This window comes from Bombus pascuorum, chromosome 1, assembly GCF_905332965.1.
Source record: "Bombus pascuorum chromosome 1, iyBomPasc1.1, whole genome shotgun sequence".
In the NCBI taxonomy this organism is placed as follows: Eukaryota; Metazoa; Arthropoda; class Insecta; order Hymenoptera; family Apidae; genus Bombus; species Bombus pascuorum.
The window spans coordinates 788,693-811,260 of record NC_083488.1 but is presented as its reverse complement, the minus strand read 5'-3'; the positions used below and the strand labels follow the sequence as shown (position 1 = coordinate 811,260).

The window sequence follows — 22,568 nt, the reverse complement described above, 5'->3', positions numbered from 1 at the left end:
ATATTTCAGATAGTTTGCGTCTCCAAATTATATGCCTTTATACTTCATTAATTATAGGAAGTTCGACCCAGTTTAGTAAAAATTTCTCTATGTACACATAAATTGTTTACTCGCTTCATACGCTTTCTCGTCTGCTTGTATCGTCGTGCATCGTTAACTTTACATTTACAATATTTGAACATTTGAAATATTTAACACGAAATACAAGCGAACCGATAATTTCAAGCTGTCGTTACTAATCGTGAATTTGCTCGGAATCTGCTTGTTAGATACGGGCCTCGAATCTTAAGAAAGATCGATCGTTTTCTCAATCCTCGTATTATACACGAATATCTATCATCGATACCGTATCAATATCTGTTACAATTATTAATTACTCGCGATATTTGCTGCTCTGCAAGGAAGAAGATGCACGGAGGAAGAGAAAGGAAGATAAACGTGCGCGGGTGGTTCGCGTAAAATCACTATATAACGATGACACCTTATTATTTCATCGTGCAATAATTATCCATGACCGTAGTTACCGTGGAACTGTGATATTTTTATTCAATATGATTATCGAATATGATTATTGAATAGCAAAATAGCGTTTCGTTAATTCGTTTCTTTACCTTTACTCTCTCCTCCCTTCGAACGAATATTCACGTGTAAAGCGAGGTCGATCTTTGTTCAACGTTAAAGACGCTCGATTTATCCGAACTAGCGATATTATTCAAGCATTAGATCAATGCTATCTTATATAAAAATAAACCGAATAAATTGGAACGTGAATTTTGAAGTTTGTAGCAATTTAACCATAAATAATAATCTCGTTGTTTCAAATCAACACGTTTAACGAAAAAAATTGATGCTTCGCGTGCGTATAAAGCAATTAATTAGAACGATATATTTCGCTGAATATATTTCAGTGGCCGAATCAGCGAGAGGAATTAAACTCGATTAACGAGTGACATTGAAGTTTAATTAGCAAGTGGGTGTTAAACCGTTGTCGTTCCAGTTATTCTTATCCTTGATTCTATAAACCTTATCACGATTGCCGATACGATTGAAAGAAAAATATTTCTGTTTGTTTTATCGCAGAAACGACAATCATTTAGAGATGAATTCGTTGTTTTGAAATCTATGGTTGCGCCAAAGGTAAATCTTTGCTTTACCTTCAACGATTAAGCTGTTGTACGTGTAACGCGTTAGATACGACGGTGAATAATCACGGATATGAGTCAATTTCGAATGTTCTTTGAAAGAACAGAGAAAGCGATATTTCGAGATGTACGTGTAAATCCGACCCATTCGTTGGCTTCGACGTTATTACATCGGCAGGAGATCGTGGGTATAAACTTTTATATTCCGTTACGTAATTATCGATCGAATACAAGAGAGAGGGTAGATTTGCAGAGAATGAAAAAGAAGAAACAGGTACTTACGCGTGTTCGCACGAGGAAGAAGGAGTAAAAGAAGGAAAGAATGACGAAGAGAAGGGAGGGATAGAACTCGCCGACTAGCGGTAGGTTCTTCGGTGCATAGTACTATACACATAGCGTATTTGACTGAGTTTCAAAAGAGGTAGGTGGCGGCGTGTATGATTCGGATGCCAGAAGGGCCCTCAGGGGTGAAAGTCTTACGTCAGAGACATGCATCTTATTATGCCGGACAACCGTACGATTCATGCAACGAAATGGTCACTATTCCCGACTATTCTATCTTGTATCTACCTACGATGTACGGCAACGGTGTAAGAGCGAGCGAAAATCGAACGGATTCCTCTCTTGGCTCGTTCGTCTGTCTATCATTCTTTCTATTTTTTTTTTTTTTTTTAGTTCTTTTATTTTTTCTTTTTTTTTTTACGTCTACGTTTTTGCGAAACGACGGAATACCCCATGGTAATAAACTCCAGCTTTCCTGCATTTTTATCGCTACTAATTTGGAGCAAAGAGGATCTTTACAAGAATTTGTTCCGTGTTTTCGACGGTCATATTTTTATAATTTGAAAATTGAATTTATTCGAGGCTCGCTTTTACGTTGTTACGTTGTCCGCAACTCGAGTGGCTCGTGAAAGAACCTCGTTCCGGTTGACGAGCCGTTTCCGGTTGATTCTCGTCGCCATATCATTACGAGACACCGCTATACGTACAGCGAACTCGTATCGATTCCTACGCGGAACGCGTATCAATACGAATTATATTTCAAAGTTACGCGATTTATATAGATTTTCATAGAACAGATTTGTCCTGTTTCCTTCGTATCGTCTTGTAGCGATATAATCGTATAACCGTCCGAGGGAGCTCGGTATTTTTGAAACTTTATTTGCCATAAAACTTTGTCCATTTTGTTTTCTGTAGCTGGGAAATCATCCCCGGTTACGATCGAAAGTAAAAGGCAAGATTTTTATAAAGTCGCGAACGAAGCGAGAAACAAGCGAAGACTCGTTGCCGAGGAATTCAGAGTCACGGTATTCCGTGACACACCTATAGGAAAATATTACGTGCAGCTTCTACTAGATATACGTTCAACGTTTGTAACCTACGATCAGACGAAACCAGTACTTCTCTTTGCTTTTTTCCGCGATCAATCGATCGAAATCAACGAGATTGACGGAAGAAAAACGGGCAGTTTTCCCGTAACAAGTTCACGTATTTCATGTACAAGTACTTACGTATGCTTTTCGAAGGAATCATTTTCCTGAAATATCGCTTTTCATCATCGATTCGGCTCGTTTTCTTTCTTATTGTACAGACAAACTGTAACGTAGTATCCGACTCGACGGAAGGATGCGACGATATCGTTGAAAATCGAGTTTGACGAAAGATGAGAAATTCGATGGAACATTCGACTTTTCTCGTGATATTCAGACTCTGTTTTCATTCACCGTCCGATCGAACGTAGCTACTGCAACGACAACGACGTCGACGTTTCATTTTACGCAATCGTTATTTCAAATATAAGCGCGTCAACGGTGTTTTTATCGTTGATTCATAGCGACAAATTGCAAAGTTTATGAAGTATCTACGATCGGATCATTGATCGATCACTGACCGATAGCTGTTTACCTGAATTCGTCGTACAAACGAAAGCGACGAACGAATCAAACGCTGGTTAAATAACGAGAGTACGATATATCGCGCGGAAAAAAAGAAACGTCACACTGGATAACACAATGGATCATCAGATAAGCAAAAGCGTGTTTTCACGATGAATGTACATTATATTATTATCAGTACGATTTCGCAGGAACCGCGATCTACTCTCGCGTCTCAGTTCTCGTTCGCGTTTCTCGCGATACTCCTTAAAGCGCGTCGAATAGAGTATTTAGACGGAATTCGACCGGCAGCGACGAAACGTATAAATACCGAATCAGCAGAAGAGAAAAGAGGAAGAAAAAGAAATAAGTGCCGTAGGTGACGCAACATTGGTATCGGATACTAGCTGGCGATGCGCGATACGCTTTTAACGATACCGAAATTATATAAATTCGAAGTACGATGCAGTGAAAAGAGCGAATATCAATCGTGAAATGTTTTCGAAATATCAGTGGTTTTCAAACTGTGTTCATCCAAAGATCCTTCGCGATCTCGCCGTAAGTAGTCGTCGATTCGCACGGTCGACCAGCTTTTGTAAGTTGTATTTTTTGGTGAATCTGCCGGATACGAAACACGTGTTCGAATTCACATCGTAATCGCGCGATCAGTGACGTTAATCCTTCCTTTTCCTTTCCAGTTCCTCCTTTTTCTCGGAGCAAGGCTTTTTCGATAGACGGCATAGCCGCGAACGAGCACGACGAAAGGGTTTCTAAACCGAATTAAATCTCCGATACCGTCGATCGAGAGAATTTTCTAGGAAAATCTATTATCAGCTCTATTATCTATCTTACTCCTATTATTAGGTTATTTATTGACCTAAACACGATTTACAGTTTACGATTGATTTTTGTTCAAACTGTTGAATACTTTTCAGATGTTCCGAGTGAAAAATCTATTTAAAAAAATTAGCAGAGTTTGAAAACGTCGATTGTTTATCCCAGTTATTATAACGACAACGTTTATATTTTTACGATAAAAGTTCCCTGTCACGTTTATCGACCCATTCTTCGGATCATCGTTTCTTCCAATTTCCTAGGAAATTCTTTCGATCGACGTATCGCAAATTAAGTTTGACTTAGGGACACTTTTATCGTGCTTATCTGGCTATGCCCTTTACATATGTTTATCGCAGGTCCTCTACTTGTCAATCGTCCGGCACCGTCGTTGAAAACAGAATGAAAACTAACGATGAAACGTTCAACGATTTTCGCAAACTATCGATACACGTAGATTCTTTCGTCCTAACTTGAAATTAATGGAACGAATATTTTCGTAGATACGCGATAAAGTGTTTCGTGGTCACTAAAGTTACGATAACGATAATAAAGTCGAGAAAAAGATACGAGTATCATTAGGTAAATACCTTAAAAAGAACGTTAGGAAGTCAGAGATTTCGGGAGAACGATGCATCATCGATGAACTGCTGTAATATACAACGTATATTTTCTATAACGGCCAGTGGGTCAACGAAGTAACAGGCCGTCGATGACAACCGGATGACAAACCATATACGCGCTTTCGTACTTCCGTCCATCGCGTCCTTGCGTCCTCTATTTCGCTCTTTTTCGATCGGTAAAGGACCAAGAGTATCGTTTCGATACGAACAGTTTGAAAGCACGTATTTCGTGCAACGAGACAGTCTCGTTCGTCGTCCGATCGATCCTCGATTTGCGTTCTTCTCCAAGTAAAATCGATTTTTCTCCCTTCTCTCAAAAAGTGCACCATATTTCCTTTCCATCTACTGTCTTTTCTTTTGAAATACGAGACGAGCAAGCTTCGCGGCAAGGTTTCCCTTCCATGTACGTAGGTTCTCGGGTTTTACTTTAATTACCGAGCGTTACCATGATACGTGGACGATGCGCGCTCCATCGGTTATTGAAAATGTCCAGGAAATCATTGGCAAGTGTCGCTTTCCGCTCGTTCGACTTTACTCGTAGCGTCGTAAACAAACGTGTATTGAAAATCAATAAGCTTCGAGAATACGCGTTTCGTTCGAAAAGGCAAAGGATAAAAAACCGTACAAGGTAAGACGCGAAAAAGGCAGGTTAAAGATCTGGAAAGTAGAATTTAAGAACCGGTTAGAAGTATCGTTGCGGGAGACAGTAGCATCTTCGAAGCAATTGTACGCGACGAGAGACGAAGCGGCGTTTTATAGAAGATTTTTCGGTGGACCGATATTAACGATTGCATCTTATGGCGGAAAGGTAGGATCATCGTTTCCCGATACGGGAGAAACATAATCGGCGAGCGGCGACAGTTGTCGTTGAGCGAGTCGACCGCACGTGCACACCATGTTTCGGTAACGCGCGAGTGTCGCGCGGAAACAAGCTAAATATAAGTCACGAGGAAAAAGAATAACCTCCCGCCTAGAAACTCGCATTACTCGCTTAAACAACCTCTACCACTTTTGCTCGCGTTCGTTTCGGAGCATTACGTCCTGCTGCCACGCGTATTGCGTATTACGTTTCCGACAACGGCCGTTAGTGCAATAGTGTCCGCGACGTACCGCGCTTCGTCTCTTCCGTCCTCCGCTACTCTCTTCTCTTCTCGTCAGTTTTCCTCTCTCGTCTCGTCATCGTAGTACCAGTTATCGTTACGAGTGCTCGCGTTAGCCGATATCGCGACATTCCTCTTGCAGGAAATATGCAATTTTTCGTGTTGGTAGTTAACGGTCGAGTCGCGTTATCGCCGTACCTTTGCAACGTGTACGCTGTGCGAAACATCCAAGCGTTGATCGTTCGAAAATCGTGATTCCGACATTTCTCGTTCGATGAAATGGCGACGGACACGTCAAACGGAAAAATAACGATTCGCTTGTTCGCACGAGCCACCGCAGACACAGACGAGGTATCACTCGTTCGTGCTACACACCGTTCGATCCGCCGCTCTTTTTCTCCGATCGACGATAACTCGTACCGATCTGCGAATCGTCATTTTGTGGGTTAAAGACTGTTGGAAATGGTACTGGGTAAACACCGGCTTTTCATCGTCGACATATACGTAAATAACGCGTCGTCACGATGGTACCGTTCGCGAGATTAAATTTTCACGCGAAACGGTCGTGACTTATTTTTGTAGAGCTACGATACGGTACGGTACGGTGCACTGTTTGCACCGTTGTGTAATACGCGCGTACGCAACATAATATGGATATAATTGTTTGACGCGGTTGTATAATACGGCTTCCAGCGCGAATTCAGTCACGACCGAGACGTCGTCGCGCCAACATCACGATCGCGAGAGGAAGTTTCTGTTTGGCGAATGCCGCGCAACGCGATCGTCTTCCTCGCGAACGAATAATTAATCTTGAATCGATCACGGCTTTTCGTTTGCTATTCGACGTGAATATAAATGCGGAGCGTCGCGCCGCACCTTACTTGTAGTTGACGCGTCGCGCGTCGTACGTTCCTAGTGTTTGCGCTTGGACGGGCGATTCGCACGATTCTCTCGCGAACCGCGAGACACGGTCAGTCGGTCGATCCTTCCACGAATATCCCCTTTTTGATATTGCGGGTCTCTCTTGCTTCGCCACGTTGTCGTGCAATCGTGCGATGCGAATGAAACTGTCCGTGTTTGTACGTGCATCCGTAACATCGAAAGACGTCGAACGCGAAACGAATACTTGGAAGGAAGTGAACGTACGGAAAGAGGAAATTTAGCAAACGATGCCATTGGAAGTTACGCGCAAAGATACGCGCGATATCAGGTGTGTGGTTGGTTGTACGAGGTGTCATCGTGCCGTTCCTACTGTTCGAGACAAGTCGTACAGATTGGTCGATCGGTGAAGGTCGATTCGAGGAAGAGCAGCGGTTGGAAGAACGATTATCGAAGAATTACGAGACAAAGTTGAGCGAGAAGTACCGATGAACCGTTTACGTAACGCGAAATCGACCGAAAGGAGCGGCCGCAGCAGCACGTTTCCGAAACGCGCTCGAAACGGAACGACTCGTGTACGCGTTTAAACTCGAACGAGCGCCAAACTATGTCGAATTTTTTTGTCGATCGACAGGCTTTCGACTTGACACACGGCGAGCACAATACCTACGACAAACGGAATTTAGCATTCTGTTCGGTACCGTAGACCGAGCTCGAGCGAACCTCGTCGAAAAATGAGATCGTACGAGCTACCTGTATTTGCTAATCGGCAAGGCGTTTCAAAGTCGTACGGTGACGTCGTTGAAAGTCTATCGCGATAAAACGATTACGATATCGATCGACGAGAGATTTTTCTCACGAAGCGTCCCCTCTTGCAACTCGTTCGCGTACACGTCGAAAGGTGATCGTCAGACTGTGTGCATGTCCGTTAGTTAAACGAAATTGCACGAATAAACGAAAACGAAGGCGTACTTGTAGAAATTCGCATGTGGCGATCGACGTAAGGGAGCTATCCGAGACTGGTGCTAGTATCTACGTAGAGATGGTTAAAATTAAAACGTTGCGTTGCTCCACTTCGTTATGATTTTACGGTATGCGAAGAAAGGTGGATACCGTGAAACTGTACGATCCGCTGGAAAAGGAATTGGAAGATTGGTAAAAGCGTACGTTGGTAATTGGTTCGGATGGTGGATGGCGCGAGAGAAAAATGGAAGAAGCGAGACACGCATGGGCTACTTTAAAGTCAGTCAGAAAGTTAACACTGTTGAACGGTAATGGTAATGGCAACGACAACGGTAACGGCGTAAATGGAAATTCCACGACAGTGTGGTACGATATTCCCGCGCCCGTAATAATACATTGTTGCCAAGAATTGCCAGATGCGTCCAAGTTGGACCGCGTCGAGCCGATCGAGGAAAGAACGAGCGTCGCGACTACGAACGAAGAGTCGACAACCGATACTCGGGATAACAAAGGGCCGGAAAAACGCGGAGACGAGAAGGAAGGAGAGAACCGACATAGAAACACAGTGGAATTGACCGCGGTCACGTCGGTAAAAACCGACGATGACGGAGTGCCGAAGATCAGCTTCAGTTTCCTACATTCGGACGACAAACCTCGAACGGCTGTCGTCGAACGAGCTACGGTTACAGGAGAAACTGCTACGACGTGGACGACCGCGACCGTGACCACGAACAAGAACGACGAAGATACGTCGACGCGAGACGAACTGTACGACTTTCCTAGGAATTCGTACGTCCACGACGAAATCGAAAGCGAGAAAGCGGTAGAAAGTGAACGCGAGTCAGAAGTCGCTAAGGACGACGAGGAGATTCGCGGCACGAGTCCAGCGAAATTGCACGGGGAATCGGCCGAGATTCGAAACGTAACCGATTCGCAGGATTCGAAAGAATCGCGCGGCGCGTCCCGCCAAGAGGTCACGTCCGCGGAGAAAGCGAGCGATCCGACGATCGCGATCAACGTCGCGAATTCGCAAGGAAAAACGGATCCGTGCGATCCAACGAATCGAAGAAAAAGGCATTGCGACGGATCGAACGCGCGAAGCGACGGATACGATGCTTCTATGCCAGCGGCGGGCTGCTCTTATTCGGACGTCGAGTGCTCGAACGACTCTCTCTCGAACGCGGTGACCCGCCGAGAGGAACGTTATCCAAAGGTATATAAGCGCGTCGCTGGAACACGGTACGATCGGACTTGGCGATAAACCTTAGAACCGAAGCTTCGAATCGTCCGATCCATCTTCCACTTTCCAAACGCGAAACTCGAGAGAAGCTAGGAAAGATTTATCGCTAGGTCTGGTCACCGGTGTCGAATACTCGGTTATCTCGTCTCTTCTCGCGACCGAGAACAAATGTCCTGAAATTGCAGAAACTTCGGCTGGGCAAGGCATGGGAGAAAATGCGAAACTGGCTAAGGGACGAAACGTCTCGGATCAACGAGGTGGTGAACAAACACGCGCGATTGCAAGCCGTCGGTGCTCTTTCCGAAGAATCGTGTAGCGTGACCGTTCCGAATGGTAACAGCGCGTCCTACGATCTGACCAAGGCGAGAACTCCGGAATTAGGATCGATCACTAGGGTCGAGGAATTCGGTTTGTCCTCCGTTTCGCAAGAGCATCTAAAAAGCTCGTCATCTTCTCCCGAAACCGTGATCGTATCGTCGAAAACGAACGTCGCTCTCCATCGAGCATCAACGAAAAACACTGGCTTGGGAAAAATGATCGCCACCTCGGACAACGTGTTAAACGAGAAGAGCGAACTGAGTATCGTTCCGGTTTCCTTCAGCATGGACAAGCTCTGTTCCGATACGGAAATCGACGAGACGCACGATGCAGCGACCGCTGCCGAGATCGACAGCAGGGATCATGCTCGAAAAGCCGGCTTAATTAAGAGGAGAATGCTGGGGTCAATCAGAGGGTTAATGGCCTCCACTCATCTTCTACACTCGGTCTCCGTTCACGAGACCGAAGAGGTACATTCTTCTATTTCGTTCCACCCACCGCGTAACGCGATTACGTTCAACCGAAGCGACAAAATTCCTTTCTCACGGATCTCGATGGATCCTCGCTCGGTCAAGGCGATCGCTCTCGAGCCGAGAAAAATCTGCCATCGAACGAGATCTTTCCTTCTCTTCCGATACGTAAAAATCTTTTATTCTCCGACGATCGCACCTTGCGCCAACGTAGACGCGAACGACGAGTCCAAACAGCGTAGTACCAAAGAAACGATCAAAGCGAAGAAAGTGTGAGAAAGTTGGGCGGAGAGAATAACCGACTTTGTTCTTTTCTGTATGCTCGCTGATACTTGGCTACGTCTATACGTCTATAGGAATTACATAGTACGCGCATATACGGTATGTTTATACGATGATGCGGCATCGTAGCAATTGAAAAAATGCTACTCGTTGTACTTTGATCGCAGCTCGCGTTCTTTTTCCTTTTTTTTTCTTTTTTCTTCTTTTTTCTTCATGCATTATATAAGCTAAAGATAGACACGTACCGGCAGCTTATTCTCGTTGCGAAAACTATTTCAGCGCTTGCGCGACCTATCCAACTTCCCGCTCAAAGTAACCTTAATTTACCCATCGAGCACTGTTCTCGAGAAAGCTGGAGTCGTCGCGTCTCGATTCCGTAGCTTCCCAACTGCGAATACAAATATAAATACAAATACTTTAAGCGAAAGTATTCGTGCGTGGCATACAAGGACGTCGTTCTCATCGTTAATCCGCACGGAGAAGCCACGAATTCAGGCTGTGTCATTGCCGTTTGTTTTCTCTATCATCTACGAAGGAATCGTTTGCGCGTTAAAGATACTAGATACTGGAGTAGAAATTGCCGCTACCCGTGGAAAATTGAACGTACGAAAGAAAGCAGAGGCAGCTGCGAGAAACTGTATACGAGGTTCGTGAGAGGTGCGCGTTAATAGCTCGGTACGGCGATAGTAACTGCGACCTCCGCGATTTCACCGCGTCACGTGAACCTAAGCCGAGAAAATCTCGAAGGTAAAAGGGAAAGGAACCGTACACATCGATCGCGATCTCTCGATATTTCACCTCTGTTTTCGTTCGTCGAAAGCAACCACCGCATCGCGGCCGTGCCGCTTCCTCCAGACGATCGATTATCTTCCGGCAAAGAAGCACCGTTTCTACCTTCGATTATGTTTTTCAACGTTTCAACGATTTCGATCAGAAGATAATACCGAGAAAAATTTCTCGCGTCTTATCGGAAGACCCACGCGTCTTATCTGTGTGTATTTGAAAAAGGTATCCAGTCGAACGAACACCTGTAACAAGTTCTAGACAATCGTGTACCACCTGTTGCACGTGCCAGCTCATTTCTTCGACGATCGATTAATTACGCCACGTGTAATATCCAATCGGACGTATCGATTAACTTTTTACTCGAAAAAGTTTCCACATCGATGTCCAAGTACGAGGACATCGATATATTTTATTCTTGCGTACGCAGTTTCACCGAACTCTCATAAATTTGTTCTCCACTGTTTGCAAATAAATTCGTACGAACGTTCGTATCCATCCGACGATTTTACTTTTCTTCGTATACGTATAACATTGCTCGTTGTTTAAGTAGATGGATCGTAAGAAAGTCGATCTCTCTTCGTGCAATGCATAATTAATCTTTCTCTCACAACCGTGAACACGCTAGCGTAGAAGGTTAATCGACACGCGGAAGTAGCCACGTATCTCATCTTGAAACACAATAGATCAAATTAATCGTCGCGATTAACGCGTTCACGGTTGAAATCAAGATTTCTACAAGATCTTCCTTTCGTGTTAAATCGCGATCGCTCGAGGATAAATTCTAGCCTTGTCCAATATCTCATTCTTTAATTACAACTTATTCCATGTCGATCATTCTTCCTCTCTCAACGTGCGTTCGTTGTATTTGTACTTATCGACCACTCGTTATCCTCTGACGCGCGTGTTACGTGCAGCTGCTAAGACGCTCGGATTCCTCAAGCGCACTTGTTCCGGTTTTTAAAATCCACGAACGCCACTTTGTCTATATTCGTCGCTGGTCCCTCGTCTTCCACATCTGCGACATGCCTTTGTCGTGCGAGTACCGCACTTAGCGAAACATCGAGACCGGCTCGAAAATATCCAGCGCAGATCTTTGCGTTTCCTACCATTTAAGACGGATAATGGATTCCTGTGGAATGGAATAACAGATTCAATTAACACCGTTTAAATAATAGACGCGGAGACTATGTTTCTTTACAAGATTGTTAACAATAGGTTTAACCGCCCTGATATGCATCTAAATACGGTCGCACGGGCGCTATTTCACGATCATTTTCATCCAATGCATCACCTTCGCCTCGATGACGCGATGCGTTGATTCGACGTCGTTGCGGGCCCTCGGACGCGCTAAGGTCCGATGCGGCGCGATGTCGCTGAGATTCTGCGATGATACGTCCGTCTTTGTCGTTTTTAATCGAGGAAACAAAGAAAGACATATACGATCGCAACGATATCGCGTGAGCAAAAGTCGCTCGTCCGCATTTAGGCTAACGTTTAACGTTGCGTAACCAATGCGTAATCAATGCGTAACGTACGTTCCCTCGCCAACTATCCACTTTTGCTTTTCATCGGCCAAAGGATTTTGTCTCGTTTTCGACGCTGTTCTAAAATAAATAAATTTCATTTAATCGAGTTTCACGGGTAAAGCTATCCGCACGAATTCGGCCGTAGAACTTGTGCACGCGACCTTGTTCGGTGATAAGATTCAACCCGAATAAAAACGCTGAACAGAATCGAACTCGGTTCGATTCGGTAGAGAGTGTACAAGACGAGAATGTAGAAAAATGAATTTTTACTATTCAGTGGCTTGGAAAGTCGTCCAGTCAGAAAGTTACTCGAAAGGTTGATTCGGGCGTAACGTCAGAAACGACCGGTAAATGACATTTCCGATACACCCTTTCTTCGTTCTGGTCGTTGGTCGAGGAAAATATCTCAGATATAAGACGGTACATAATGCACAGGAAAATCTAGTTGTGCCTGACCAGAAATAAGAACGACAAATTTCTCACCTACACGACCGGTTTACGTACCAAGAACTTTGGCTATGTTTGTTTCGTTCCTAACATCCACCACGTGTCTCGTGCTTCTCGTTTCTTTCCTAAAGTTTGTAATTTTACGAAATACCTCGAGGGAGAGACGCGTTAAAGACTCGAAGAACGTTTACCCGTTCGAGCACCGGCATTCGATTAGCGAGCAATAAACTCTTAGAGATAGGTGTACATATACTTTCTACTTTTAATTAATTCCGTTGTTTCTCAACGTCTATCTCGTCGTCTCTTGTTCATAACGCTCGCATTTAACATTCTAAATATCTCTTCAAGCTTATTATCCTTTTGCTTCGTTTATGGACCGTAAAAATACAACTCGGTGCTTATAAATTTATATCTACTTTCGTGTAACGGATGATAATTGTTGTTTCTTCCGCTAATCCGTAAGCCAGAGTCGACGAGATTTCGCCGCGAAAAGAAATCGTTATAACTCGCTCGCAAGACATTAGAAACGTTGCATCTCGTGAGCTGTGACGCGTGGTTACCGCTATATTCCGCGTGCTCCTTATCCTTCTCCACGATCGTTCAAGCGTAGAACGAGCTCTGGTTGCAAGCTTTTAGTTTCGAAAGTAAGAAAAAATAAAGAGAAAAATCAATATCGCTTTCTGGTTGCAGGGTGGACAAGGTGGATTCGAAGATGTTCGAAGGTACGTGAAACAGGGTGGAGATTTCTGCAAGGAATTGGCATCGATCCTGCACGAAAGGTGAGTTCCTTCTTTGTTGATCGAATCGCTTCTACTCAACACGCAGCGCGCGTTTATCTCCGCGTTCGTAATACATTTGCTATTTATCGTATATTTGTGATACGTGTATATTCGCTTTGAATCGTAAACGTTTTGTTTCTTGTGTTCTCTTATTTCAGAGCGGAATTGGAAGCGACTTATGCCAAAGGACTCAGCAAACTGAGCAACAAACTGACCAAGGCGTGCGCAAAGGATCAAGGTATCCTCTTTAACTTTTAACGATTGATTTAGCAACGTGATATAAAGTAAAGAAAGTGGAGGTAGCAAGTGCCAGTTTTAAATACAATCGGTGGCTTTTGAAACGCAGGTGGCAACGGGAGCGGAGGTGTGAACGAAGCATGGAGATGCGTCGGCGAGGAGATGGAGGCTGCCGCGGAAGCTCATAGGATCTGGGGAATTACGCTTAGCGAACAACTCGCCAAACCGATCAGAGTGCGTCGGATTTCGTAAAAATTCCTTTTTCATCGTCCCTTCGAACCATTCCTTGAAATATCATCTCGCGTTATCGATAGTCGTTATCGCCGTTAGTGGATCGTCGTTCGCAGCGATCAAACAAGGTTCTTCCTTTGCATCGAATTTGCACTCGTAGACGTAACAGAGACACGACTGATACGTTATTTCGTTTCGATTCTTTTCTCCTCTCGTTGCGTTAAGCGTTTGCCGGATGATCGTTGAAACAAGCGATGATGGGCGTTAAGGAGGCGTTTGCTTATCCGCAGGTAGGAGTAGCAGAGGCTCAAGGACGTTCGAGGAAATCTATCGAGAATTCCGTGGATAAGGCCGGGAAGTCTCTTCACGAGTGGCGTAACATCGCAATAAAAAGTAAAAAACAAAGTTTCGCTTGTGCACGGGAAAACGAGAGGTTGCAAGATCTCGCGAGGCTGCAATCGATCAGTCAGAGTCAGCAGAGCAATAACAAATCGTCGACCCATCATATGACGGAGAAGGAGGTCAGTAAGCTCGAAGCGAGGAGGAGAAAGGCCGAGGACTCGTCTCGTAGGGCGGACACGGAGTTTTACACGGTGAGCGTGAGAGCTGAGAGAGCTAGGCTCGAGTACGAGAGCACCATGAGGAAAGGAGCCAAACAAATGGAACTTCTCGAAGAGGAACGATTGAGCGCTCTTAAAGATCTCGCGAACGTTTATTTAGCCCATCTGCAAGCCCTAGCTCCCCGTCTGCAACAGGTACCTAGGAATCTTATACATCTTCTTCGCGTTTGCAAAGTCTCGTGATTATCATCCGTCATCTTTTCCTTACAGAGTGCAGACCGCTTGGCAGCTCCTATACGTAACTGTAACGTGTCCCAAGACATCGAAATCTTGAAGAATCTTATACGCAGAGTAGAGAGCAACGACGGGTGTAACGCCGAGCAATTGCTCCCTGACTTTTATGCCGAACACGTTACTCTAGCGATGAACAGAGAACGTCGGAAACAAGCGCTGGTAAGAGTCCTTCATCTGATCAGACAGGACTTGGAGCGCGAGAGGCGCGGCAGGGAAGGTTTGGAAACTCTTCACCGAGCTTTCATCGCAACACCGGCATTCGCGGCGGATGAGAGCACGCAAAACGTAACGGAAAAACTACACCATGTACGATTACTCTTACGCTCTTTCTTTTATCATTCGATGTGTCGTGTACCTTTTCTTCGAAAACCGTTGAACTCTTATCTTCTTTCAGATGCGTTCTATGTTATTGTATTTGGAGGCAGCGAGGTATAAAGTTGGAGGAACATTGGCCGAAGTAGAAGGCAGTAAACGAGACAAACATCCGTTGGCCGAACATATTTTAGTTTCAAGGGATAAACAGGGTTTGCAGCAAAGTGTCCTTAAGGTAAGCTTCCGTGATTCTTGTCGCTCGAATGAAAGAACGAGGAAAGTGCACGTGCGTTCTTCCACGCAGATTCCTTCTTGGGCAAAGAACGAATCGTTTGAGATTCAGGAGGATGAAGACGAAATGGATGTTCATCTCGTAAAGGATCACGATACCGAGAGTCGTCATTGGGCCGATCGAACAGCTGGCGATGGAAACTCGGAGAATCCACCGGACGAGGATGACTTCAGCGATTTCGACGAATTCAGTAGTCATTCCGAGGACAATAATAATCAAGACGTCGATGCCACCGAAACGAGTGGCAAGTCCGACGCAACGGAGCAATGTAGAGCAATCTATCAATACTCGGCAAATTTAAACGACGAGCTTAGCTTAAGTCCTGGGGACTTGATAACGGTACATCAAAAACAACCAGACGGTTGGTGGATAGGAGAGTGTAGAGGACGAACTGGAATATTTCCAGCCACTTACGTACAAGTTATTAATTGAATGACTTACGCTTTGCTTCGCCTCCTGACATTCAGGAATTAAGCAACGTTTTTCCTTCTGATTGCGAAGGAAAGAAAGGGAGAGCAGGTGCGAATAGGTATAATGAATGATACATGAAAGATATGTAGATGCAATTATACTGTAAAAAATAAATAACAACGGAAGTTATTAATTATACGTATGAACGAACTACCAAAGTATGATTGAAATTAAAAGTGACTCTCCTAGAAAAAGTCAAATTTCACTGTACAAAGAAACATTTTTTATCTTTGATATCGAGTCGTATTGCCCGCGATAGCAATTACCGAACAATACGAAATACGGCGCACCGAAACGCACTATCTACTATAGATAGTCGACGAAAATATTTCGATGCCAATTTTAAACGACAAGTTACTAAATGCATATTTGTTTGCGTTAATAAAGTGCCAATGATAGCATATACATACATATAGAAACTGTACGAGACGGACAAGATCGGTCGAGGATAAAGTTAATATTTTCTCTACAATGTAACATATCGTAATCAGAAAAAGGAAAGGAGATTGTACAACGAAGTAATACCTTTTTGTTTGTATAATTTGTGCATCGTAATTTATAATTAAGTTGTAATATTAACATAAACATAAAAATGATTCAAGTCATTTTCATAGAAAGTAAATGTTGTTTCTTCCTTAAAAAATCAAAGACTGTTTATTCACGCAGCATTCACGCATGAAATTAAATAGCGTGGCATGTATATAATTTGTTTAATTTTCGAAATTCCATTGTAAATAGTACTTAGCTGCATTTAATAACTTAAGTGTTTTATGTAACTGAAATTTTAATTAAAGTTCGTTTATTTATCAGCTAATAATACATTTTTCTTAACTCACTTATACATCTTAATCATGAAGTTCGTCTGCGTAATCCCTCTCCAATTGCATTATTACTTCGTTGATTATACGAGTACCGTTAACTACAACATTCAAATGTTTATCGCTATAACCGACATATGATACGTTTATATTTGTATATTTTATTGCGGAGTAAGTTTGATATCTGTACATAGCTACTATATATATATATATCTAATTTTATTATATATATAATAAATCCATCTTACCGCAAAAAGGTGGAATGTTGGAAGTTGCGACAAAGAATGTTCCTCGTTGAGGATAATTTATCGCGTTTATGCCCATTTCGGCACAAATAGTTTTATCGCACGATTCTGTTGTTAGTTGTATGAGGTTTCGATACGATAAATCCCAATGATGTGCCCAAAAAGTGCAATTATGCTTAACCTCGGATATCAAAGACTCCGTTAAGTAAACGTACGAGCGTCCATGGCTGCATATAGATTTGTTAATTGCTAAAATCAGTTTGATATTTTATCCGAGGAAAAAAGCTTACAATAATAAACTTTTTTTAAACTGATAATATGAAACTCCTTTAAACGTATTTAGCGAATACTTACTTCGAAGAGGAATCGGTAAATATTCAAAATACGAAGAATCGATTTTTACGCAGCCAGGCTGGCTTCTGCCACCGTTGGGATAGAAATCAACATGACCTAATACAAATTGTTCGTTCGTTCGTTCATTCTCGCAATAGCGTAAAACACGGTGTATACACAATGTATGTACAAATATCAAACCTATCGGTTCTGGTAAACCTAATCCGATCTCCGAAAGTAATTTCCCATTAGTATGGATAATATCGACGAATGGTGCATCGGATTTGTGAAGTTTCATCGTAGAATGTGCATTCTTGAAACAAGGTTGTGCAGGATCCAATCCTGTTATTCTCTCGACTTCCCACTTACTTCGCCTTTTTCTCAGTTCTTTCGCAGCAAACCCGCAAATATGTGCTCCAAGGCTATGGCCTACTAAATGCAATGGTCCCCAATTACTGTTGTCGGAATTACCTTGTGTGCTTGTTGTTGCATTCTCTATATGTTCTAGAAATCTTTACAAGACAATAAAGCTCCATGAGCTTGTAAGGTTAACACCTATACAAATAGGTACGTAAAGCAGACCTTGCAATTTGATATCCTATTACTTTTGTGTTAACTGCCGCTTTGTAGTAATTCCAAGTATTGCCACCGGCACTCCAATCTACAATTACAACATTAACGTCGTTCTAAAACATATTAGAGAATAAACAAAATTATTGTTTGAATTACCGGTGATAAAAGATTAGAAAACTAACGTTGCTAACATCTGTTACAACATCCATTACTTTCTAAGCGAAAGGATTCCGTTCGTTTTTCAAAATGTACTTTAACGTGTATGGAAAAGAAAGAAAAAAAGAAAAATTGCGATCTACCCATTGAAGAAATGCTTTTTCCATTTCATTGATCCACGATTGTTGACCATGCGATAAGAATCCGTGAACTATTACGATCGTCCTTCGTTCGATTTGAAAATCTGTCCACTCCAAGCCAAATTGTTTACCGATAAATACCTGAACGCGTCGTGGTTGTTTTCTCGAAGAAAGTAAAAATTGAACATCCAAACCATTTCCACTCGAATTACTCATAAAAAACCATTCTAAAATCGCAGCTACTCCTTTTCCTAAACCAAAACAATCCACTTGATCCGATTGGGAATTTTTTCGATAGTCGACAAAACTCGAGGAATTCGAGAGTGTATAAATGAAAGCTGTCAGATTGCTATTACGAAAACTCGATAAATTGTTATTAATACGATCTCCACTTGTATCTATTTTTACATTTTCTTCCAAAATGTGATTCTGCATGGCAGAAATCGCAGGCAATCTGACAAGCAGTAATGCAATCCACATCATTTTCATTACTGAATTTCTGGTCGTAACAGGACATGTCTATATATCTATCTACGTATATATGTCTTTATACAAGCAAAAAAATTGAAGTCATGACCTAACGATAACGTAGCTTACATAGCTAATTTCAAGTAAACTAACGCTTCGAATTACAATAATTGTGAAAACATCCTTACGTCTTTTTCGACATTACAGACGTTATATTTCAATCGAAGAATAATATTCCCTTGATATTTTTTTTTTAATAATAAACTAATTTTTCTTATTTTTATTTCCAGTGTTAATATAATAAAGCGTCGTTTTTTTTTACTAATAGCTCTTCGATACATTAAAATAATAAAGATTTTAAAAAATCCTCAAGTTTAAAATATTCTCATAACATTGAAAGTATTAATACGAAGGAGAGACATTATAAATAATTTTTATAATTTCGCTAAAAACAAAAAAATATTAAATTTTAAATACAGCCCTATTAAAAGAATTATTTAATTCGTGCCTTCTTAAACTATTATTTAGAAGTGAGATCTATAAACACCATCATTTATTACACATCATCTGTATATGATCCAGTAAAGCACGCGATGTTGCGTTATTTGCTATTTTCATTAGCATCGAGAATGAGAAGATAATACATTCTAAGAAATATTGCAATTTATATATTCAATTTTTGCTTCTTCCTTTTTCGTGTTTTTTCTCTTTTCCTCTTCTGCAAACATGACAAAATAAAACGTTAATATTTGAATATAAATGCACGAAACGAACGCCATACATTTCCTTACCATTGTTTGTTCAAATGTTACTTGGTTGGATACGTTTTTACTACCTCCTTGAAAAGTACTAAAATCTACGGCTTTATAGTCGAATGTTTTTGATGACATCATACCTTTCTTTCTCAACTCCTTAATTATACAGTCTTTTCCTCCATTTTTTTTTGCGCTATAAACACATTCGATTCGATTCGATTCAATTCAATAATTCTTACCTTACGAAATTTTATATATTTTAAGCATTGATAAACGTTACGATATTAAAATTTCAAGATGCTTAGCTTAAAACATAGAACCGAGTAATACGACCAAAAATAAAATAACAAATTTTTGAATATACCTACCGTATCGCATTAATACTTTCATTATTTGATGCTTGTATCCGACTTTTTGTAATACTTTCTGCTACATTTCGCTCTTCGCTTAAACGTTCAATTTCATCTGATTCTTGTTTTACATATCGAGTGGTTTTGGTTTCTAACATCGGAGTTGGATTTGATAAATCATCTTTATTTTTTTTGTCTTGTACTTCATCTTGTTTGTTAATATTTGAATCTCGTTTTCTTTTACGACCCGACATTTGACTCAGTGGCATTTGAGATGGTTTTTTTGGTAAATCTGACACACTTCCTTCTGTCGCTATTTGAGAAACACGTTTAAAATGTTCGTAAACTCTCTTTTTACTCTCTGCCACTTCATCTTCTTTCCTTTTTAGTTCATTCAAACGATTTTCTTCTTCTTGTCTTAGCCTTTCTCTTTCCTGTGCTTCTTGTTCCGCTATCATAGGTATAACCCGTTTGTATCGTTCAAACGGACTTACAAAGAGAAACCTTTTTTTTCTATTACCTCCCTGCTCGTCCATTTCTGTTTCCTCATTCTGTAAACAAGCAAACAACCACGAAAACTACAACTGTCGATCTTTCTTAATTTCTCTACAAGATAATTAATTTTATTACTCATACGTTACCTCGGACGTAGTTGGGCTGTCAAACACAGTCACTGCATGCTTCATCGCAATATTCGAAGTTTGGTCTTCTATCGTGTTGTTTTCATCTAACAAACATGGTAAGTCAGCTCGTGCTTCCATACCACTGGGAATATCATGAGGTGAATACATCCACATTTTTGAATTGTTAACAGGATTTCTTTGCGTCAATCTTTGCCTGATGTCATCTTCAATGATCGGCTTAATAAGTGGCTGTTCCCTAGCCTTCAATATTACTTTATGTAGTTTTAATAAATTTTGTCTAACCAAAGGAGGAATAGAGTCGCAGCATGCCAAAATTCCTTGCATTTCACGAGGTAATGTTTCAGCTATGTTCAATAACATATGATTTGGCAATACGTAAGCAATACTATCGTCTTCTTGCCTGGCAGTTTGATCTCTCCATTTATGCAATTCTTTTAGAGCATAAAGCTGTTTATTATTAAACATTTTCTGGCTCTTTCTATACATAATCATGCAACTTTCCTCTGTCCAAACTGGTTTTATATAAGTCTTTTTACAAACCTCTGTACTTCTATCGTATACAGCTTTCAAAATATTGATTTGTCCATTAGCAACGTCTATTAAAGAGTTCTTTAATAAATCCTTTATGTACAATAAATAATGCGTATCCTCCCTGGCATATTTTATAAGTTTCTCTGGTAAAGGTCTTATGCGCCAATCTGCCATTTGAAAATGTTTATCAGGATCTACGTTACAGTAATGTTTTAGTAAATATGCTAGACTTAAGTACGGCAGGTTAAGTTGTTTCGCCGCTTGATGCGTATCAAACATATTTACTATGTACAGAGATAAGTCCCTCTGAAGCCACTGAATGTCTAAATCTGCTCCGTGAAAAACTTTTAGTATCGTAGACTTAGTAAAAATTTCATTTAGCTCGTGTAATTCAGATCGTAACGACAGAGTATCTATCAGGTAATCTGTATCGCCTGTTGAGATCTGCATCAAACAGGTGATTCCTTGGAAGCTTCTATACGAATGATGTTCCAAATCTACAGCAATTTCTTTATACCGTTTTAGATCTTCTATCAATAACTGAATATCCGACGGATCTTTGACCATTACCAATAACGTTTCATCCAGGGATTTATACTTTTTTGGTACCGATTTTTTCAACTGATCATTAGGGGGGACAAACATATCCAGCTCGTATTCGTAAGGATGACTAAAGATTTCACCATGTTCACCTTCTTCCAAATAAATAGCCAAAGGTTTCAAAGAATTGGGTTTGTCTTTGATTCTAGGGCACCATGGTTTAGAACTATTGTCAATTTTGTCTTTGAACATTAGCTGCGGCCTTTGAATATTTTTACCAGCTAATAAACGAACAGATTGCATATTCTCCGAGTCTTGGGATCGATAAACTTGTTTGTTCCACGAACTGTTAACTCCATCTGGTTGACCCTTCGTGCTTGACACCAGCAATTCTACTTCGGTATTCTTAGCGATGCCAGATTCTATGTCCATTAAGGCATTCTGCGATGTATAGAACGTTTGGATTCGTAAAAATTAAAATTTAAGCATAGAAAAACATGGAAAGAATATCTTTTGAAAAACTTACGGCTTGGTCCAAAAGCATGTCGTTCGCTTCTAATAGAAGATCAAACTTCTCTTCGATATCAAGATTCGATATATTGCTCTTTATGCCAGCTAATCCCAATAAATGCTGCATAAAGTCCAATAACACTTTTGTATTTTCATCCTTGGCTCGGAGGAAACTGGGAAAACACGAGTAATAATTGAAGTTTGATCCACTTGGTAAACTATTAGCACATTTAATTCCAAGTTTTATGGCATCGAATGCTTCCTGAAATATAACGATCATTTGATACATGATTCTTTGAATTGCGTTCGAAAGGAAAGACAAATTTTTCAAATTATACAGTTCGACAATTGTAATTATACCTGAACGTAATCGTGAAAATTCTCATATCCAAGTATTAATTGGTTAACTTGTTGATTCTCATTTTCCGACGCTTGGCATTTGCCACTGCAATCTTCCGCAGTATCCATGCCGTTAATTATAAGCAGTTATTCTTCTTTCTTCGTATAAAATTATTCGATAGCGCGAAACAAATACACAAAAGTGTAATTACATTGAACGTAACCTACGTACATGTGTTTGCGTACCTAACCTACGATTTCCAAATTTCGTATTCCTGTTGCGAGTATCATGCAAACACACCAACAATAAGTAGGTACCTACATACCGTATTACCGATTTAGCCGTGAATATGGTATGAAAATCTGTTTTCTTCAAAAACCATATCAAGTAACTTTAACGAGTGCCAGTTTCGATAATTCTGGTTCTGACGAGATTTCACGCATGTTTCGATCATCACATCCATAAAATGATCTATGATTCTATCATAAAGAAAAGATTATATCTT

At 41.3% G+C, this 22,568-nt stretch overlaps 3 protein-coding genes across 4 annotated transcripts; 1 reads left to right on the top strand and 2 right to left on the bottom strand.

Annotated features, from left to right (window-relative positions):
* Nucleotides 1–5,106: 5,106 nt before the first annotated feature.
* LOC132910730 (uncharacterized) lies at nt 5,107–16,477 on the top strand. The gene is made up of 9 exons (XM_060966657.1): nt 5,107–8,628; nt 8,841–9,443; nt 13,175–13,263; nt 13,422–13,501; nt 13,610–13,734; nt 14,022–14,486; nt 14,562–14,891; nt 14,980–15,132; nt 15,202–16,477. Exons 1-9 carry the CDS (start codon nt 7,660–7,662, stop codon nt 15,619–15,621), a joined length of 3,234 nt encoding a protein of 1,077 aa, XP_060822640.1. The 5' UTR covers nt 5,107–7,659; the 3' UTR covers nt 15,622–16,477.
* LOC132910920 (phospholipase A1-like) lies at nt 16,443–18,812 on the bottom strand. Of its 2 annotated transcripts, XM_060967126.1 has the most exons (6): nt 17,929–18,812; nt 17,639–17,742; nt 17,258–17,568; nt 17,078–17,173; nt 16,727–16,972; nt 16,443–16,579 (listed from the first exon to the last, which is right to left on the bottom strand). In XM_060967126.1, exons 1-6 carry the CDS (start codon nt 18,412–18,414, stop codon nt 16,506–16,508), a joined length of 1,317 nt encoding a protein of 438 aa, XP_060823109.1. In that variant the 5' UTR covers nt 18,415–18,812; the 3' UTR covers nt 16,443–16,505. The 2 variants fall into 2 exon arrangements, with proteins under 2 accessions (XP_060823109.1, XP_060823101.1); XM_060967118.1 differs by having other exon boundaries at nt 17,078–17,568.
* Nucleotides 18,813–18,931: 119 nt separating this feature from the next.
* LOC132910731 (exosome component 10) lies at nt 18,932–22,315 on the bottom strand. Its single transcript, XM_060966672.1, has 6 exons — nt 22,084–22,315; nt 21,740–21,985; nt 20,140–21,654; nt 19,517–20,049; nt 19,185–19,341; nt 18,932–19,111 (listed from the first exon to the last, which is right to left on the bottom strand). Exons 1-6 carry the CDS (start codon nt 22,189–22,191, stop codon nt 19,058–19,060), a joined length of 2,613 nt encoding a protein of 870 aa, XP_060822655.1. The 5' UTR covers nt 22,192–22,315; the 3' UTR covers nt 18,932–19,057.
* Nucleotides 22,316–22,568: the final 253 nt, after the last annotated feature.